Source organism: Sitodiplosis mosellana, unplaced genomic scaffold (genome assembly GCF_009176505.1).
Source record: "Sitodiplosis mosellana isolate CC-2019 unplaced genomic scaffold, AAFC_SMos_1.0 Smas_scaffold_6197, whole genome shotgun sequence".
NCBI lineage: Eukaryota > Metazoa > Arthropoda > Insecta > Diptera > Cecidomyiidae > Sitodiplosis > Sitodiplosis mosellana.
Window position 1 is genome coordinate 5,254,715 of NW_022601438.1, and position 20,700 is coordinate 5,275,414.

The 20,700-nt window shown below is 36.3% G+C and overlaps 2 protein-coding genes across 11 annotated transcripts in view; one reads left to right on the forward strand and one right to left on the reverse strand.

Moving 5' to 3' along the window:
- The window catches only part of LOC129577192 (uncharacterized), a 172,805-nt gene that overhangs the window by 7,704 nt on the left and 144,401 nt on the right, over nucleotides 1-20,700 (reverse strand). For 4 of the 7 annotated variants that reach the window (XM_055463805.1, XM_055463807.1, XM_055463806.1 and 1 more), the window contains one exon: nucleotides 19,990-20,203. The exons of 1 other annotated variant lie outside the window; for it this stretch is intronic. The gene's annotated coding sequence lies outside the window, so the exon portion shown is untranslated. Of the gene's footprint in view, nucleotides 1-19,989; nucleotides 20,204-20,390; nucleotides 20,574-20,700 lie in introns of those variants that run through there. 2 more of the 7 variants (XM_055463809.1, XM_055463808.1) reach the window with 2 other exon arrangements.
- On the forward strand, nucleotides 1,511-12,522 carry LOC129577191 (uncharacterized). 4 transcript variants are annotated; one of them, XR_008688975.1, is made up of 6 exons: nucleotides 1,511-2,038; nucleotides 2,182-3,504; nucleotides 3,602-3,910; nucleotides 3,978-4,584; nucleotides 4,653-4,916; nucleotides 11,847-12,522. XR_008688975.1 is itself a non-coding variant. In XM_055463804.1 (5 exons), exons 2-5 carry the CDS (start codon nucleotides 2,191-2,193, stop codon nucleotides 4,790-4,792), a joined length of 2,370 nt encoding a protein of 789 aa, XP_055319779.1. In that variant the 5' UTR covers nucleotides 1,511-2,038; nucleotides 2,182-2,190; the 3' UTR covers nucleotides 4,793-5,306. The 4 variants fall into 4 exon arrangements, 1 of the variants encoding a protein (XP_055319779.1); XR_008688974.1 differs by lacking the exon at nucleotides 11,847-12,522 and adding an exon at nucleotides 5,126-5,306; XM_055463804.1 differs by lacking the exon at nucleotides 11,847-12,522 and having other exon boundaries at nucleotides 4,653-5,306.

A 20,700-nucleotide genomic window follows, 5' to 3' on the forward strand; every position in this document is an offset into this window, starting at 1 on the left:
CACACACACACACACACACACACACACACACACACACACACACACACCAGCACATACCAAGACATCGGCACAGACGCACATCGGGTGGAATATTCACATTTGTTCATCTCTCAACTCATCTCATCGGCTCAGCACTTTCGTGCGCTTGCCGTTCAACTCGTATGATCGAGCCGCACTGATAGAGAGAGTTCATTGAAATTAAGTTCCCTTGGTTGTCAATCAAATATGTGGATATCACATTTTGGTATAATGAATCATTCGCTTGTTTTTTCCTTCATCACTACTGCTTCGCTTCGTTCACCGCTTTTCGCGATTTTGTATATTTCAGAGTATTCTAGTTATAGTTTTTCGATTGTTCTTAACTTCCTCGACTATTTTTTTATCTCTCTTGCTCGGTTTAGCTAATATATGTGTCCAACGCCAACCAAATGAAGATTGATAGGTCGATTTTCATTTTTTTTATGTCTACTACTACACCACAATGATATGTTTCATTCTCGTTTCTTCTGAATTTCTTTTCTCTTTGAGCGCAACTCAAGTCTCCGCAGACATCAGATTCGTGACTTTGATCGAAGCTAATTTTCAAGCGTTCTCAAAGGTCATACACACACTGCAGATTTGTTTTTTTTCTTTTCTCGCCATAAAGAGAGAGAAAGAGAGAGAAAGAAAGAGAGAGAGAGAGAGAGAGAGAGAGAGAGAGAGAGAGAGAGAATAAAAGGTGATGTGCTTCATCATGATTCAAAAACGCCCTGCGGTTATTATTCAAATATTTTTTGATCCAAAATTTGTTGGTTCTGCTTGGAATCATCAGACCAAGTACCAAGCAAACGATTCTAATTAATATATTTGGCTCATCTTTTCCTCACATCTTTTTCTTCGCTAAGTAATTCACTGAATAATTTTTATTCACAACGAACCCAATAAAATTCTGATGTGTAATTGGTTCATGACATATTGTTTGTTTTGAACAGGACACTGACACTCAGAATAACTCCTTTGAATTGCGGAATTTTTACTCCCAAGAGAATTCTTGAACTCACTTTTTGAATTCACTTTTTACTCCATGTATGTAATCTCAACCCAATTTTTTGTCAAAATCGAATCTCTTCTTGAGTGCCCATAACACAGAACGTAAGAACGCACGGCTGTTGATAAGACCTGAAAACGGGCTACAATTGATTTTTGTACGTATGTGAAGAATTCGTACGTTTCTTTTTTTTTTGTTGAAAGCGTAAAAAAATTCGTTGGTGATTTTTATTGAACGAATCGCGTTCATTCGAATGTTATAAATTCCATATGCTCAAGTCAGTTGTTCTTTTCTTGCTGTTATGCATTCCGTCACAATTTCATATGCAAAACAAAGCAAAAATTCTGTTTTTTTCTCTTTCGGTTTAGTACAAATTGCTATTTTTTCATTGTTATTGTTTCGATCAAGAGAAAGTACAAACATTACATTGAGAATAAAGAGATTTAGTAGTAAGTAGCATGATAATTTTTAACGTTAAAAGATGTAACGTTTTTAGACATTTTTTCCGTCAAAATCGACTGAAATTTCAGTGTAAACCAACTGTATGAATATTCGGAACGCTACCCAGCATCTTTCAAATTCAAACATTTGAAATGACAACCATTCCAAACAACTCTGTGCCGAACGAACTGAATAAACATCTTACAAGAATTCGATTTGTGTATTGATTTCGTTTTGGGCGCGTGAATTAGAAAGAAACAGCACAACCGACACATCTCTTCCATTTCACACAACTCAACACAACACAACACAACAGACTCATTCGCTACTGTGGCTTGGTGTTGTATTTGTTTATTTCGGTTCCGTTATGAGATTATATTTCGCATGAGTTTCTGCATCGACACCAGTCAAATCCGAATTTCGTCACGAAAATTAGCGCGTTGAAGAGAGTTGTCACATACACACAGTGTGCAGATACGTGTTTGCAGTATTTATGTCACAACCAAATTCAGCTTGATGTGTCAAACTGATGCCGGTTGCACATTCACATTGATTTGAGCATTTGGAAAGGCAAGTCATTTGTTGTGAATACTGTTCGATTTACAGTGATTGTTTTTTTCGTTTTTCATTCAAATTAAGTAATTTAGAAGCAACAAAAAATCATTTCTAGTGCGTTCTAAAGTAATTTTTGTGTTTTCATTCTATATTTTCAGGGTTCAATAATGGGTAGAAAAAGGATAGGGGCACATGCCATTCGTGGCAATAGGTCGAAACCGCGGAAAGTTGAAGATGGCAAGCAAAAGGAGGAGAAAGCATACTTTGCAATCAAGTTGGCCGCCGCTAGTATTGTTCGACCGGAATATCGTGATCGTATTCTGCCATGGATCACAAAAACCAGCATAAAATGCACCGAAATATCTGAATTGGCGTCGCTTTTATTCCTCAACAAAGTCAGAGATGCCACTGAACAGGCCATCATCACCGGCAATTGGGAATATTTCGACGATGGCGATGGAATGCATATCATCGAAAATTGCTTCTTTGCTGTGTTGCGGCGCTACAAGGAAGAAAATTTCATTATGGATCCATGGTTCCGGCATTGCTTTGAGAATGTGGACACCGAGAATCGCTCCGCATGGCCAAACAATAATTACTTCGGCAACATGATGAAATATTTATTCCAACAATATGGCCGTAATATGAAGACGAATTTGGATACACATGCACAGAAACGATTGCGGTATTTCTTGAGATTGAAGGCATTCAGACAGAACTACACTAACCGGATTCGTGGCCTACCGGACACATACGATGAACGAGATGTGGCAAATGCAGTGTCATGGGCAATGAAACGATATGACGCAACAAGAGGTGATGCGGATCGCTTGGCCAAACGAGATCGATTGCTGCTTTATGTTCGAGATATTCGCGGACCGACTGACGATGATATCGCCAAATTCACCAAAGACGAAGATACATGGTTTGCATCATTGCCAATGTGGTTGATCATGCAATCAGAAATCGAAACGCACCTCAACTGGGTTGAACAACACCACGACAACATCGTGCAAGTCATTGCGTTACCAAACATCAAGAATTTGGTGGTCATCCCAATCTGTCATCACACGCGAAAGGCAGTGAGAATAGACGCTGATGTTTTGTATCATATGATGTGCGGAACCGGTACCATTCCACGTGATGAATATGGTCGGCAACACTCAGGAAGCGACGTCACGTTAAAATCAAATCAAGCGTATTATTTCAATATGATTTTTAACATGGAGAAAATCAATCGAGTGTTGAAAGCAAACAAAAAATTCGAACATATTCTCAGCGATGGTGTATCGGCATCGATTCTGTACTCAGTGAAGAAAACCGTAGTCGACAAGTTAGTGGAAGATGGTTTGGTGCGTAAACGGTACTCTGATGGCTTCTATGTCTATGAATTGGGCATTGATTGGGGTATGAAGACGTGGAATGCAACCGTTAGGCGACGAATTAATAATGACAAAGAGCGAATTCATAATGGCAAAGAGGTATGTTAGCGATTGAATGCATTCTATTGTGATTGTGTCATGTAAATCCATTTCATTGTTTAATTTTTATTGTTCGATTTTTGTTTCCATCTCACAGATGAATTTCACAATCAACAGCAAGAAGTATCATTATTGCACCGGAGAAGGAGTGCGTAAGGAAAAGAGAGAGCGATGGACTCGTGCCTTTGGGCAGTTCGAAGAGAGTGATCGAAACAACCGAGCGCGATATGACCGAATGCCATCACCAAAAGGAAGCAATTGGCGTGACTACATACGGCATCGATTGACCATCATGAAGAAAGCCATTGCAGTGTACACAACCGAAAAGTACACACGTTTAAGTTTTGATCATTACATCGAGTCCAATCGGGTCAGTGACAAGGTGGCCGAATTGGTGGCAATGCTGGTAAGAATTTACGATTGAATTTTTGTTTCTTTTGAAAAAATTGAATGTTTTTGTTGTTGCTCAACAGACAAATCACAAACGATGCATCATTAACATTGGAGCTTCCCAACCACCTGCAAATTCACCAATACAGATCAAGAAACACGTTCGATGCCCGGGCGTGCGGAAATTGGTGAAGAGTTTCAAGAAAATGGAAGGCAATGTCATACGATTTGTGAACGAAGCCAGATCATCACGATTGTGTGCCAGATGTTTCGAACCATTTCCATTGAGTACATTGAACGATCGTGTCAAGGTGTGTGTATGGTGTGAACCCGATCAAAATGATTGGCCTGATGGAATGAAGCTACCAGAGAAAATTGTAGCGGCAAAGAGCAAGCGGAAGTTACGATCAGAGCGACGAGCGATGCGGAAAGCAGCAGTGCAGAATCCAAATCAACCCCGTGGTTTTGTGTCTAAGGTGATTTGCTACCGTAAAAACTGGCAACAAAACGCGGCAAACGGTATGGATGACAATGTTGAAGAGCGCAGAGGTGTAATCATTCACGACGCTGAACTCGGTATCATCGAGTACACAGATGAATATGTGCCCGAAGACCCTGTTGACGACTCTCCAGTACTGAAGACAGTTTGGCAACGTGACATTTCGGCTGCAAAATTGATCTTGTACAGAGGTATGTTATTCATTGAATTGAAATTGATGCAATAGTAATGTGTGTGTGTTTTTTTCTCTTTGTTTCAGGGCATTGCGAACTCTTTGGACATCGGCTGCATGATGCGTTCACGCCTCGTGTATCCAACTCGATTCCGAGTCAACTTCAACATTCATTAATATCAATAGAGCCGCAATTTATGTTTTATTTTTCAAAAGAATTTATGTAACAGTATGTTATTTGTAGTTGGTTGAGGTCTTAGTCTCCCAGACATCATCGATACCAGATATCGATGGCTATCTATATTCTATAGTCTATATAGATGTAGGTAGAGTACAGGATAATTCCTGTAGGTGAGTATCACTATTTATAAAAATATTGAATATTGATTCATAATCGTTTTTATATCATTCTACTTGATTTGTTTTTACTGCTCTTTTTCTACTTCCATTGTGACGTTAAAAATGACTTCAACTACACCCAAATGCGGGCCCAAATTCAACCGTTTACATACGCTTGGTAATGGATGTATTTGCGTTAACAATTGTTCCTTGGGAAGTAGCATGATAATTTGTACATATTTAGTATACAGATCCATGTGAATGCTAACAATAATGCCGAAAACAAATCTATTTGATGGCACAAATTGTACCGCACAATCAAACCCAAAAAATTCAATTGAACAAACATGGCTCTCTTGTTTCGGACAATAGGAAACAATAAAAGAATACACCAGTGGCATATTTGTAGCGCAGCATTATTATTTTCTTCTGGGGTTTTTATTTCCATCACTCTTTACTTATAAATTATGTATGAGTGGCCGTCGTGGATGGTGTTGTTTCTGTTTTTGGGCAAACCGTTAACTGTCACTTCCTGCTTTGATCCATTCTGACAAATCAATAGGTTTCTCGTCATCGTAATCGTATAACGTGCCGCATGCGCATTTTTCACAATTACAATTGACCATTGTCTTACGCAGGTCACGGGATATGCCGATCTCATACCAAGAGCATGAACAACGGAAATATAATTGGACATGTTCTGAATGAATGTTCTCTTTGCCATGTCGCCGTGTTGCCGTTGATGATGACATGATGTGCGAAATAAACCAAATTAGACAACCTTAACCACGTTTCGGATTTACGTCAATCGAATCGTTGAAGTTATATACTAATTCGATACTTTCCTTTTGATAGACGGTACAGGAAAAAAAACTCCTCATTTTCACGAAAGACTGAAAAACTATCCATTCGCACAAACAATGGATCGTTTCTCAACCACATGGGCAAAGTATTATCACAAAAGAAGATTGTTTTTTTACTCGTGTGACTTTTCGATTTAACGATGCAATTACAATTGACAACTAGAAAAAGAAAAGTCTGAAGAAGAGAATAAAAACAAAAAATCGCTAAAAATAATAATATTTTCGATTGTTTACACTTTGAGTTGTTTGAGTAAAATTGCTTCATCTTTCTCAATTCCACGTTCTGAATGTCGCATGTACAGTGTACACTTCCAATATAACAGTGATTGAGCGGAATGCTCGTAACGAAAATCGACTCAAATGTATAAACGCATCACGCCTGTAGTTTTGTCGTCGCAAATTGGTATGAACCGTTCTTGGCCAAGAAAATTGAAAGAGAATAAATACATGACACTTTGCGATAATGCATTGGTTGCGCTTTTATTTGTTAGTTTTTATTGGTTGGGCTTTTATCATGTGAAAGCAAGAAATATGATTATCAACGTCAATTTATGTTGAGTGAGTAAACGGAACGCGTTAGAAACTCAAAAAAGAAGCACTCCGAGTGTCAACAATTTCTTTTTTTTATTGGATGAGAGTCTCGGAGGAAAACGCTAAGTAAAACGCTTTTTCGTTCTTAGGGATTTACTTGTTCCCATAAGCGTTTCAAAATTGGAGACAAAATGTTGTACCACCATGAATATTTGAAAGCAAGAGAATGAAAGAGAGACAAACGAGGAACGGGTGAGAGTGAGAGAGGAGAAGGTAAAAAGAAGTGGAATAGAGAGAAAAATCATAAATATACGAACGCGCTTTGATAGATCCCAGGCAAAATGCAAATGATTTAAATGCATGCAAATTGTTCTGCGTCTCAAATGTTTGCAACGTTTATTGCTAATGCATAAATAAGTTTGAGAAGTGATCATTATTATTGCTGGCATTGTTTGTGGTTTGATGTCGCTGCTTACGATGCGATTGGTTTTCCATATTCCATGTGCATGGCAGACTGCAGTAAAAAATAGTGTACTAACGCAACATAGGCATGCACACAACGCTAATCGCTTTACGAATATACTTGATTCATTCAGATGTGATTCGATGACTTTGTCACACAAACACACACAAACACACACACTTAACAAGAATCGATATATGCGTGATGTTTGTTCGTCTGCACTGTTCTTGAGCCCTATCGAAGCCTGTTTGGAATCGCGGTGAAAAAACACACTCATTTTCTTTACGTTTTTTTGTTATCGAACAATGTTTGCACTTACTCAACTCTCTTTCTCTCACCATATACCAACTGCTATGGTCGATATGGTTGGCTTTGTTATAAAACGTTGCCATTTTACAGAAATGCTTCTTGATTCATTTGTTGCATTTGTGTTTTTTTCGACGATACAAATTAAAAGTGCGTTTGATGTTGCATTGAGGAGTCGGTAAGAACGGTGTGTCGTTTAGCATGCGACACAGTATTCAAATTCCAACTTCAACATCAATTGTTGTTCGCTATTCACTTGGGCTGGTTGGTTTTTATGTGATGCGAATTCCATTCCGTCTTTGAATTTAAAGTCGTTTGAAGCGTTTTCAGAACTGGATCAATAAAGCATTGACGTTTATTATACGTACAACATCAATCAATTTGCATTTTATCCGTTCATTCATCCGGCTAAGTTTGTTATAACGAAACAGACCGTTTTCTAGTGCACAAGAACAACAGAACTTGGTGGAGTTGAAAAACAATGAGAAACCAAAGAAGAAGAAGAAGAAAACGGAAAACAATGAGACGCGTCAATTGTACTAGATCGCTCACAAGAAAAGTAAGAAAAGTCGTCCAATGTTGAAATTGCAGCGTGGTTTTGTGAACACACACACACACACACACACACACACACACAGAAATAGAACTACATGAGAGAAATTGAGATTATTAACATATTGATTTTGAAAAGATCAGGTTAAAACGTTAAGCTGTTTTTATTTGTCTGCTTTATTCATTCGTTCAAGCACGAAAATGAGCACGCCTCATTCGTTGTGCAACATGGAAATGCGTGTGTATTTCGTAGATGAGCTATAGGTATAAAATAAGGATTGGTGTTGGATTCTTCATGTGTTTTTTTTCTCTCGCTGCTTTGCTCAGTGCAACAAAGTAGTTTTGCACAGAAAGATAAACCACAAAAGAATGAAGTTGATATTTTGTAGCGTCTTCGTTTTTATGAGACTGTTCTGAGAAAATTGTTGCGCGCGCACACACACTCTTCGGCAATCGGGTCGTAATTCCGTAATGGGCTTTGGAGATGGCAAAACATGGTGTTGCCGCCACCATGGCCTTGAACTGTTTATGTTACTTTGTATTTGGATGCCATGCATTATTTCCTTTGCTGCGCCCAGTGTGTACGTAATGATTCATTCACCGCATAAATCTCATTGCATTTGCAATTAACGCATATCAATGGATCATCATTGTGTGTGTGTACATGCAAATCAAGCGATCGAGATATATCTCGATGGCGCGTCTCTCAGACTGAGCACAAATAATTACGCATTGATGGTTTTATGAACAAAAAAAAAGTGTATTCCAATTTTGTTTTATTTCTTTCGACTGTGTGTTGTGCAACTGCCACGAATTGAAACCACCAGTCGATAGCCATCACATACATGTCAAGTCAACGCCGCTTGTCATCGCCACATCCGCCAGCATGAAGTCAATAAGTTTTCGAATTTTAGCGCAAAACCAAATCTGCCAAATGTTCATCATTTCATGTTTTGTGTGAGTGCGCGCCTTTTTTTTATCGACGTAATATATATATCCTTCGAGACCTATGCTGGTTTTTTTTATTGCTCTGAGAAAATTCTTGTAAATAAATGATTACCAATGGCTTGAGTTGAGTGTTCATTTTATGTTTTCGTTGTTGTTGCTTTTTTTTTCTCTTGTCCATCAGTAGGTCTCTTTTCTGCTGTGTAAATTTTTAACGTGTACACATTTTAAAGATTATCGACACATATATGGATATATTACACGTTGTTTTTCTTCTCTTCGCTCTTCTTTTTCCCTACGTGCTCTTTGTTTGCGGTTTCTCTATCATTATTGTTGTTGCTGCTGCCGCTGTTGTTGCGTTTTCCTTTTGTGTCAATGCTCATTGCTGGCTCAACCATAAATAGAGTTCCTTCTTCTTCCTTTATCGTTTCTGACGTGTTTTAACGTGTTGTTGCGTATTCTTTACACACTCTTCAACCGCGTTCCAAATCTCATGCGTTTCATCATATTTTTTCTTCTTCATCTTCTTCTTCTCTCATCCAATATGTTTCAAAATCAGAAGCCTGAACTTGATCTAATTCCAAGTTTGCACACATTCAATACTTTGTTTTTTTTTCTCTCGAGAACGGAAATATTTCGTTGGATATAGAAAAAAAAACAATGGATTTGTAGATACAATGAGAGAAGAAAAAAAATGTGAGGAAAATACATTTCTTAAGCAAGCTGGGCTCTTTCGAAACATTCTATTGAAAATGAATGTTTTTTTCTTCTGCGAGAAAAGAAAAAAACCATAAACAATCAATTTGTTTGAAAGAAAGAGATTTTCAATTTGTTTGCATTTAGCAAAGTGCAAATGAAGACATTTACTCAATAAGTGCTCGGTATCAATGACTATTTTCAGTAGCTATTTGATTGTTTTTCCTACGTAAACACTTGCATACCTAAGGAATTGTCGCATTCAAATAACAGACATAAAATGCAAACAACAACTCAGCCTCAACTCAAGTAAGAGAATTCTAAGCGGATCTCAACGCGAATTATTTCTAAAATATCTGAGAGTGGGGAATTGTGTACACACAGCACATGAAAATAATGGTGCGTACTGTGTGTCTGAACAAATAGATTGGACTAACAATAAAGTGCGGGGAAAAAAGCGACCTATCGCTAGTTTATATGCATTTGCAGATGGAAAGTAAACAGTGCTGCTGCTATTTTGTGCTGAATTCACACATTACGGCACAGGATAACAGCGAGTCGATACCTATTTATGTGTAAAATACATAGTAAACCATTTTATTATTCATTATTCTGTATTGGACGACTAAAAGGCGCATTTGAAAAAAATAGTCGGAAAATCCTCGAAATACCAAACCCACGGATTTATTTATTCGATTTTTGTAACATACTATATACTTTATCCATTTGGAGATGCAGGTAAAAAGAAATCGCTTCGTTGGCATCGCTTATTTTATAAATCGGTCGTCATGGGTTCAGACAAACCTTCCCGAAGAGAGATTATGGTCATTCAGTGGACAGATAGTGTTCTTCGGTGACATAAATTAATTAGCCATTTCCTTTGTTCGTCTCGTTTCAGTCTTGTGATTCATTAACAGCAGTGTCATTCTTTTCGGCCCAACTGTTTGATTGCGAATGCAGCGCCGGCCACCATTAACCGATTCGAAAGAATGATGAAATTTTCACCAATACCAATATATAAAGAACAAAATGGACTGTTCAACTTGAAGAAAAAACCGACATTTTTTTATGTGTCTCTTTCATTTAACTTTTATTTAAGTTGCGATAAGTCTGCAGGAAATTACTTTCCCGAAATGATTCATAATTATAAAAGTCAAGATTTTGGGCGGCAAAGAGGAAATTATACAGCCATAGCGAGACCATTACTTGAAGCAATTTTGAACTCAATCATTATACTCACGTTTTTGTTCTCTCCAATATTAAGAAAAAAAAAGCCTCGCGTTGAAGTCATTAAATGAAAGTTTCGTCAAGTACAAACAAAATTCTTCATTTAATCATCTTTTAAGATGTTTAAAAAAAAACCGGAAAATTTTCAAAAGATGTTAAAATGCTGAACAAAAGATGCACACAAAAAACATGATGCAAATAATTTAAAAGATGTTTAAAAAAGCAAAGACATCCCCATTGACTCAGCTTTAATGAGAAAAATGAACAGTTTGTCCGAACATCGCACTTCTTAATACAACACCAAACGTTCAATATTACGGTGTCGACAGATAACTGAGGTCAAAAGCGGCGAACGTTTTGACATCGTGTGGTGCGTGTGTGTGAGAGATAGAATAGATGCGAAACGTCATCGTCGTCGTCCTTACAGAAAGACTTGCGGTCGTAACTATGATTATGTCTTGCATACACAGACTGTGTAACACAGTTTTGTCAGGCAAACACAAAGAAAGCACAGAAAACAAAAACAAAATCATTTCGTTTGTGCAGCAGCACTTACAAAAGGTTCCGTTTACACTACGCATGCATGTTCGACGACATTCTAACGAGTTCTTTTTTTTCTAATTTGCCTTCAAAAGAACGAACAAAAAAAGGCTGTTTAATGACTCTATTTTGAGTGGTATAATTATCGTTGAATACAAAATTTTTGTGGCAAATTTATGGTAATAATTATGTCTAACGCTTCTTAAATCGTATACGCTCAAAGCCATTACATTTCGGGTGCATGGCACATCAATTGAGATATTCGTGTGGATGCACTTAGTCGTATTCCCACATATGTACAGTTTTTGTTGCACGGGTGAAAACCGAAACATTGAGGATAGCAATTTTGGTGCGCTTTTAAATGTGAGCATTTTTTTGGGTTTGGTTTTAGCTGTCTTCGTTTCAAAAATGCATTTTATTTGCATTGTGCTGAGATTCGTTCAGCACGTCGGGCTGCGAATGAATTTACATCTCTCTCTCTTCCGTTCATGTGAGTTCATGTTCAGCGATAAAAAGCCATCAAGTTCGTATATATTCGTCATATAAAAGCCAGACAAACTGTTGCTGTAATTACATGTAATGCTAACTGCAGTTTAAAAATTACAATTTTGATAATTCTATATGTTGCATTTATGCTGTAAGCGCTACATTTTGTATCCATATTATGCGTCTCATTTCTTTGTACCGTAACGAGTATTATTATTATTTAAAAAACAATAACGACCATAAGATTGAACGTTTTTTAATTTTTTTTCTTCGATCAGTAAATAAAATATATTGTAATAAATTTCCTTTTTTAATTCTATGTGACGAAAACAGGCCGAACATTCGATTTCAAAAATGTAAGTGTGGATACGCAAAAAAGGGATATAGATATTTAAATCAACCAGCCTCAAAGATATTGAAGAAAAAAACGTTGCGGTACGATCACGTCATAAATCATATTATGATGGCTTATCTCTTGGTCAAATCACATTCGAGATTGTGTCGATGGATTTAAGAAGCGCTTAACCCATTCCAGCGCGACTGAGCTCACCACAAATCACATGTTGGTATCACATTTCGTCGCGTATTTCCATTTGATAATTTGTAAATGTAAGAAATGAAAACAGCATCGAAAACATGCTATTAAACAAAGTCTAATCGATTTTTGTTCAGCTTGAACCATAAGGTCAATCGGTGTGTTGGTTTTCTGTGCAAATATCGTAAACACTCCGAATTGTAAAATATTTGCAAAAAAACACGATTTTAACATAGATACGAATTTTAAATGCGACACATTATATACATATTCGGAAAAAGCACGAAAAAATCTATCTATGTAGAATAATTAAACACTGAAATTTTTTTAGTTTACATTCATTTATCCATTTTGAAAACAGCATCTAGTTTTTCACTGGTTTTTAGAGGAAAAGTTGAACTATGTTGCAATGTCACGCTTCTCAATTCATTGTTTTTTCCACTAAATACAGTACAAAATATTTGATGCTTTCATGAATTTCTACTGTGAAATGTTTTTGAAAATTTAATGAAACACTCTTTTTGCAATATATTTCGACAAATATTAATATTTTAGATAAATTTCATGATGTATCAATTGTAACTCATTCTTTCCGAGTTATAACATACAAAGCTGCTGTCCAACTGAACTTTGAATGAAAGTTCTATGGCTGATTTAGTGTTGACAGATGTGACAGTTTGCAATGTGCCGATCACTTAGTGTGTTGAAATGTATGATAGTGTAAATATTCTTGTTTGCGAAAATGTTTTAAAACAATAAATATTGAAAAACATAAAAGAAAAACAATCCAAAATCAATAGAATAAATCGAAATCACATCGAATTTGGAAACAATTGCGTGGAACCCAAACGGTTTTTGCGCGTTCAAATTTTGACATTTCATAAAGTTTCGTCATAAGTTTGTGAATATATGTTTCAATTTGGAATTTACAATATGGATAGTTCAGTTTCTTAATATGAGATTTCGTGTATTTTTGCGATTAAAATAAAAATTAAACTATTGAATGAATTTTTCGTTAATTAACCGATACATCAAATAAAAGATAAACAAATTCTCTTTCGAATAGATATAAACATGTTGGGAATTTATGAAGTAATTTTGTAGAAATGGACATGCAAATCGGAGAATTGATAGTTTATGTTACAAATTGGAGTGTTTACGATATTTATCAAAGAAGTGAAAAATTCAATTTCAAACTTAATGCGAATTTTGACTTAATGGGTTAAACCATGCTATTCTTTGGCGTTCGAATGAGTTGGTGGAGGAATAATCCTACAGAACAGAGTGAACATCGCCGGCATATGCCTAAATGCGGATATCATGACCAATTCATATTTACATGATGTAATTGTTGCCATTAAACTTCGATCAATCGACATTACATTTTTTGCACGAAATTTTCAGTGTGTTCGAAACGCAAAACATTGCGAAAATGCAAAAAATAACCAAAGCAACCCAGCCATTTACTCGCTAATTTTTTATTCACCGTTTCTTTTTCGTATGATGAATGAATAGCGTAATTGATTCAAATTTGTAGCGAGAGAAAAAAAAGCGGCAAAGTGAAATCGGGCAAAAACAAAAGAACCTTATCATGCGATTTTCGCCTCAGGCAAATGTACTTTCTATTTATTATGATGCGCGCTGCGCGTCGATCACCGTGCACGGTGTTGGTGTAAAAAAAAATACTTTGTGTGCGGTGTGTGTTCTCGCTGTGAAATTTTGGTAGGCGCGTCCAAGAGGAGACGTTTTAACATGATTGAAAGAAATGTAAAGCCTAATAAATGGAATTAATCAAAATTATAATCCAATCAAAAGCACTTAAAATCGAATAATAGTCGCCTGATTTTTTTTTTGTTCTTCACTTCTGGCTTTTCTCTGGCACTTTTTGTAACACGTCCCATTGAAATCGCGTCTCGAAGCGGTTCATTTCTATCGGATTCCAATGTACAAAAATATTTGATGCAAAAAGTTATTGTCAATTTTTTTCGGTACCAAAAATAACACAGCTGTGAATTTAGGCGATAAGATGTGAACATTAGCACTATGATTAGATTTTGTAAGTGATTATCAACCAAATGATCAAAATCGACTGCGTCTGCGGAACGACAATGAAGTTCCCTGCTTGATGGTTGTCACAATTTAACCATTCCGATCCAGGTGATACCAATGCCGATTGAGGTGTGTCAATGTCTAATTTGAAAATGAACAAGAGTCGACAAGACACAATGAAATGGAGTCAGAACTCTATCGCCTATATGCGATTGTCTTCCATGTCTTGAAAGAGACAAATATTCTTCATAAAGATTTTGAACGTTTTGGTCTGGTCGAAATCACGAAATCAGGTAATGGTGATTACAAATTGAAATAAGCACACAACGAAACGATGCAAAGAATGTGAAAGAGAAGAAATTTAAAAAAAAACTGAGTGATCATACCGTCCATTTAGCAAATGTGGTAATTTTTGGTTAGCGGTTTTTGATTGGGTTTATCATTTTTGCAAGGGATATTTTTGTTAGCCAAATGCACTACGATCGGCTTTTTGGACGTTCCTTCATCGCACCATTGTGGTGGATTTCGTTATGATTTCCTAGAAATTTGGCATTTGGTGTGTGTGTGTGTGGCAAACCAACAGCAGCAGCTAAAATTACATCGATCCGATTAAATTTCCAAACAACGGCCTTGAACTTCATTTCATTTTTCATCTTTTGCTGTTGCGCTCTTTTTTGGTTATTTATCTCTCTTTCTCTTTTTCTTCTCTCTCTCTCTCTCTCTCTCTCTCTCTCTCCCTCTCTGTTTCTTGTTCCCTACCATCTGCATTCTTTCAAGTGTGTGTGTCGATTTTTCGGCGTGCACAACGTTCAATTACATCTTATATGCTGCCACTTGATAGTCTCTTGATGGTGTGGCCCTTTTTTTTATCATTTGTTACTCACACTTGACGAAACGCATTCATGCTGTTCAATTTACACCCAAAGCACACAAAACAAGGTCGCTGTATACGCTTTCTACCATTTTAATAATACATTCAAAAAAAAAATCAAATGAAAGCAAATCAGAAGCGAAGAAGCGCAATTCAAAAGATACAAAAAGTCAAAGAAGCGAAGAAAAAAAAACGAATGAGAAAATGTAGTGGAACAAATGCTTCAAACTTGTATTGTGTTTAGAAAGAGAAAGAAAGAAGAAGAAGAAGACAATGCTCAGAGTAAACATGTTGTACTGTCTGTCTGCACGTAACACGTAACAAGAATCATCACTTGCTTATTGGAAATGAATAATCTCGCACAAACAAACAAAAGAGAGAAGCAACGAATAAGAAAGAACTAAAAAACTAAGAACTGGATCATTTGACAATTGTATGAAAACTCGAAACGCACATAATAAGTGAAAAATGATCGGATATTCAAAGTGAGCAATAAAAATCGTATAAAAAAGATGAATCATTTAATTTAAATGGCAACAATTGCACTTTTTTATGAATTGAATATTATTTTTTTCTCTTCGCTATTGTTGCTGTTGTTATTGTTTAAAGAGCGCTTTGGATAAATGCAAACATAAAATAGAAAAATATGTGGAGAATGAGAGCAAGAATGAGAATGAGCGACTTCAGCTCTTATCCGAATGGTTTTGCTGTATGTAATGTTGGCTGGTGTTGCATGTGTATGCGAGGTCGACGTGCGCGCATGTGATGGATATTTTTAAATTTGCCAGAAGCAATGTGGCTTTATTTGCGTTCCCTTCGTGTTATCTCCGTTTGCATCTTTTCTTTTGCTCACTTTTTTCTCTCTCTGTTGATTTGGTTTGCACATGCACTCATCATGGGCTAAATGCTTTGCGTTTTGGCTTTTCCCCTTACATAATTTCTCTCTCTCTCTCTCTCTCATTCCGCTACCATGATTCTGTTAAATGCGCCACACAATCTATTATTGTAAACCTTTCGAATATTTCATTCTGTTTTATGCAAGTGCTGAATAGCGCGCGATAACATCGACAACACTCACACATACATACACACCAGCAGAAGGCAGTGAAAAAAAATAATCCTTTTTTTTCGTATGATTATTATTAAAAACCATAAAATAGATATCAAGACTGAAGAGAGCATAATGAAAAATGCCATGAATATAATGAGGAAAAAGTAATGCATAAAATTTACACCCAGCGCTTGTTTGAACGAACGTTTTTCTCCTCGTCTTCCCTTTTTTTTGTATAAAATAAATGCATATATGCTTTTGTGCATGGCACACAAAAAAAAAGATGTGCAAAGAGTTGATCTAAATTAATGTGGCAAAAGAGAAAAAAACGAAAAAAAAGAGAGAAAAACGAGCGCTGCTTGCGGAGAGTGATACGACATTTAATTGATAAAAATAATGCCATTTGTCATTCATAGCAAATGGACGCAGGCATTTTTCATTTCGACATTCGTTCAATTTGTGGGCGCATCTCATCACTACCCGAAACCAATTTATCATTTTTTTCAGAAAAAAAAAGAAGAAAAAAGTACCGAGTATGTGTGTGCATCTCTCGTTATTGCGCCTTGGGCTGCATGCACCGACAAAACAATGTTACGACGGTAAGAATCTTTTCTGAATATATGAACATTTCACTCTTTGTCCTCTGACATGAATATGTTCGAGGTTCTGCGATTCGGATAGTAAATAATTTTTTCCGTTCGTGACATATAAATATCTTTATGTCAGAGAAGAAGAAGGAGACGAAAAAAATCGATGGCTAACAATTCTCCATAATATTATCAAAGTATCGCCCACATTTTGCTTAGATGTTTCTTACATACACACACAAAGATGGAATAATGGGAAGAATCGAGGCAATGTCTTCGAAAAGACGCGTCAAAATTGAAAAGCATTCCAACATTTTCAGTTCTTCAAACGCGTTTCTTTTATAGCCTCATGCTATATGACCATAAAAGCATCATATCAAAACGAACTTCATATAAGTTGCATTCGAAATATTTTTCCTTTGGTTTGGTTTCTGTCTCGCACACATCGAGACAAAGACAGAGACTTTATTTTCGTACAGACGATGGAATCCAAGTTTTATCGATGGTCAGTGCACATACGTTTTTTTTTTCTCATTCGTTTATCAATCCATTGGTATCTGTCCAATACCGTAACAATGACCGAATTGGACGTTTGACGGATGAACACCAAGTATACTGACGCTTTTTTTACGATTTCTAAATCGTAGGCGGACTTTTAGGAGAAAAAACATACAAATCGCTGAAAACGGTTTTTGTTAACCGTTAGATAAAATTCAACATAAACACTTTGGATAATATGGCATTTATGGTAATCCACATTGCAGTATGTAGCGACGAGGAGAAGAGCACGCTTAAATAACCTGACTAGAGTTTGAACATTCTATTCAATAGCTTTTGTGTGGTTAAGCTCTGCATTGTGGCTTCATTTGGGGGGAGATTACACAATCGGATTTAAAGGACTAGAACATTTCATGCGGTAAAAGAGACAATTGAATGGGAAAGTTTTATTTTAGATGAAATTATGTTTGTGTGTGCAATAAAACCACACTGGAATATCTATTTGGGAATCGAGTTGATACAAATATAATTGAATTCTTGAATCCACCAAACCTGTATTTTTGGACATAAAAATCTGATCAAACCATTTTTGTCTAACTTTTCAAACCGAATCCGGTTATAATTTAAAGTTTTCTGTATCAAAATTTTGTGCATAAAATTTAATTAGCCCGTTAAAAAAATGAACATCGATTCAATAAATACATTGGCCAAAAATAGTGTGGCACACAATCATGTAGATTTTATTTCGCCTTCATATTGATAATCTTTCGCTTTCACACTTATAAATCCGTGATTGATTTCACTCTCTTCATTTTTATGATTAAATTTTTTACTCTCTCAAAATTTTATTGCCGAGGCGCCAATATTGTTTGAAAGTAACAGAAGGTGAAAAAAAAATGGCAATTAGAGCTTCTAAAACGCCTTCTCATGCCGAACAGTCAGCTTTTGTCTTCTTTAGAATCATGTGTTAATCGATGTTTTACGGTGTGAATACTGCGTCATATCTTCATTTCACAAGATTTTTTCACACTTTCATTTTTATATGAAATCCATTGAAAACCTTATGAAATCTATTCAAAAAGCATATTTAATTAAATGAAGCGAAAAAGTGCCATTAGAATGAAGAAAAAAATTCTTTCTCTCTCTCTTCATTGGGCTATGGCAAACATGGTTTTAAATAACAATCGAATTTCCGAACTGAAGTGTAGTTTGAATTTTGTGTGTGTGTGTGTGTGTTTGTGTGCGACAAAAAGAGAAGTTACGAATGGTATTAAATGAAAGTAGTTAAGCCAGCCATGCATTGGCCTCATTGTTGTACAAGCAAAACGAGCGGGAGCGAGTGAGAGCGAGAAAGTGAAGAAAGAAGAGTAAAGCCAAAAAGCCACAAAATGCGAATTGCGCCTGAATGAACCGAACATTCATTCGAAAATTATCACTTTTGTGCGACGTTTTTCTTGTTGAATTTTTTTTTTTTCGTCCGTCTCTCCATATATTTTTTTCTTCTCTTCTGTCGAACGGATTGGGCGAATATCAGATTTCGTTTTCAACGTATACAAAAGGTACAAGTCCAGTGCTTCTTTTCGCTCTTTCTCTCCAGCTTACTGTGAAATGAGTTTGTTTAATGTTGCACAATGAAGAAATTGGTTGGCCAAAATTAATGAAAACCAGAAAAAAAGACACAACAAGAAAAGAGAAGACGGTGAAGAAAAAAAAAAGAGAGAGAAACATAAGAAAAGAACCGAAAAATTGCTTCGTTCACATGTGATTAACGTTTTTGGCAATGCCAACCCAATTTGACACTCACTTACCAAAGCGAAAGTTATATAAATGGGCTACAACGAACAACAAGATATCGTGTACATCGTTTTTTTTATATACTGAGGGCAATGGAGCCGTTGTTTCTTCTCTTTCGGGACACACGGTAAATGGGAATGGCAGAGACAGATAGAGAGAGAGAGAGAGTGAGAGAGAGAGAGAATACGGCCTGCAAACTGAGATTCGACTATATAAAACATGAAATCCATAGATTATGTCATCTTGAAATTAACTGAATCTGGCCAGTTGAATTTCTGGCCATTCCATCGTTCAATTCGAGAACCCAACACACATGCACACACCAATGAACGGGAAAATATTTATGCCGTCGCCGCTTAGCCATCTAATATTTTCTTTGCTCAATTTTAAGTCGACTCTTCGGTTTGCGGAATATTCAGTACCATTCTCGCTATAGTTGCTCGATGTGTTTATTTCTCTGTTCGTCGTGTGCAAATTAATAAATTACAGAATGGAGGAAAAATAAATAAATTACCACAACAGTAGTAACAACAACAGCGCGCAACTACTTGGCTTTTGTTGGCAGAAGCGGCGGCTATAATACGCATAAAAATTTAGAAAAAAAAAACAGCAACCCGACAAACAAATAACTTCAATTATGAATTGTGCACAAAGTGAAAGAGAAAGAAAGAAAGAAAGAAAGAAAAAAAGTCAGAAACGAGATATGAGAACGAAGAACTACAAAGTACACCACCAAAACCATTTCAAAAATTAATATCAATGTGCGGATGTGATGCGATTGATTTTACTGCCTCCGTTTGTTACAGCCCGGCTACTGGTTACTGGTGCATTTTGCCAACAAAAATCTCCATCATTTTCTTGGCGCATTTTTTCTTCTTCTTCAATTTTTGACGTGAAATCGGTCGACTTTTTTTTAATGTTTCGCAAAATTTGGTGCGTTTTATTTTTCTTCGGCGCATTTTATCTTGTCTCTCTGGACGAAAAGTTCTCGACAAATATCCGCCGAAAAAAAAACACATACACACACACAAACGAAATATACTTTCGATGTTAGCAGCAACAATGAAAAAAAAGACGACATTTTCACTTACATTCTCGTTTTGATGTGGAACTGTTATCGCAAGAATTCGTGGATTGCTGTCGTTGATTTGAGTTGGGCTTCCTTTTTTTTCAGCTAATGGCCCGTTTGTCTCATATAGACGCTGTCGTCAGTCGATACGAATGCCGCATTTGATTGGGATGGAATTTCAACAGAATTTTTGTTTTCTTCTCCTTTCGACTAGGCTCTCTGTGTTTTGTTATGTCCTGAAAAAATGAAAATAAATTTTTTCATAAATATTGGCTTTTTGTGTTCAATGAAATATACAACTAAGAAAAGCTTAATCGAATTTCAGAGAATCGTCGATACGAGACAAGTATTCATACAGCAATTATTGTGAGTGATACAGAAGGAAAAAAATAATTTGGAATGGTTTCTTCTCCAAACTATTACCTAATTTGTGTGTATGTGTATAACTCACCCATATATGAGAATGGTTCTTGTTGCTGGCATTCACCAAGGTCAATGAAATTCTTTGTTCGCATTTTGAACTGATAAATTCTTCAAATTACCATTGCCAATCGAATCACATTCGAAACCAATTTTATTTCTCGTTAGGAAAGCAAAAAAAAAACACACTGAATTCAGTGAAGTTTTTAGATTTTGATTGTTTTAGCCGAGGGCCATTTTTACTGAACTTTCAATCAAAAACACACACACACACACCGCTTTTAAAGCATTCACGGTTTCAAACAGGCAACAA

Bases quoted from the DNA above. Each gene is read 5' to 3' on its own strand.
- LOC129577191 (XM_055463804.1), top strand. From the start codon at position 2,191: ATGGGTAGAAAAAGGATAGGGGCACATGCCATTCGTGGCAATAGGTCG. The intron at 3,505-3,601 runs GTATGTTAGCGA...TCCATCTCACAG, and splicing joins GAATTCATAATGGCAAAGAG to ATGAATTTCACAATCAACAG. The intron at 3,911-3,977 runs GTAAGAATTTAC...GTTGCTCAACAG, and splicing joins CCGAATTGGTGGCAATGCTG to ACAAATCACAAACGATGCAT.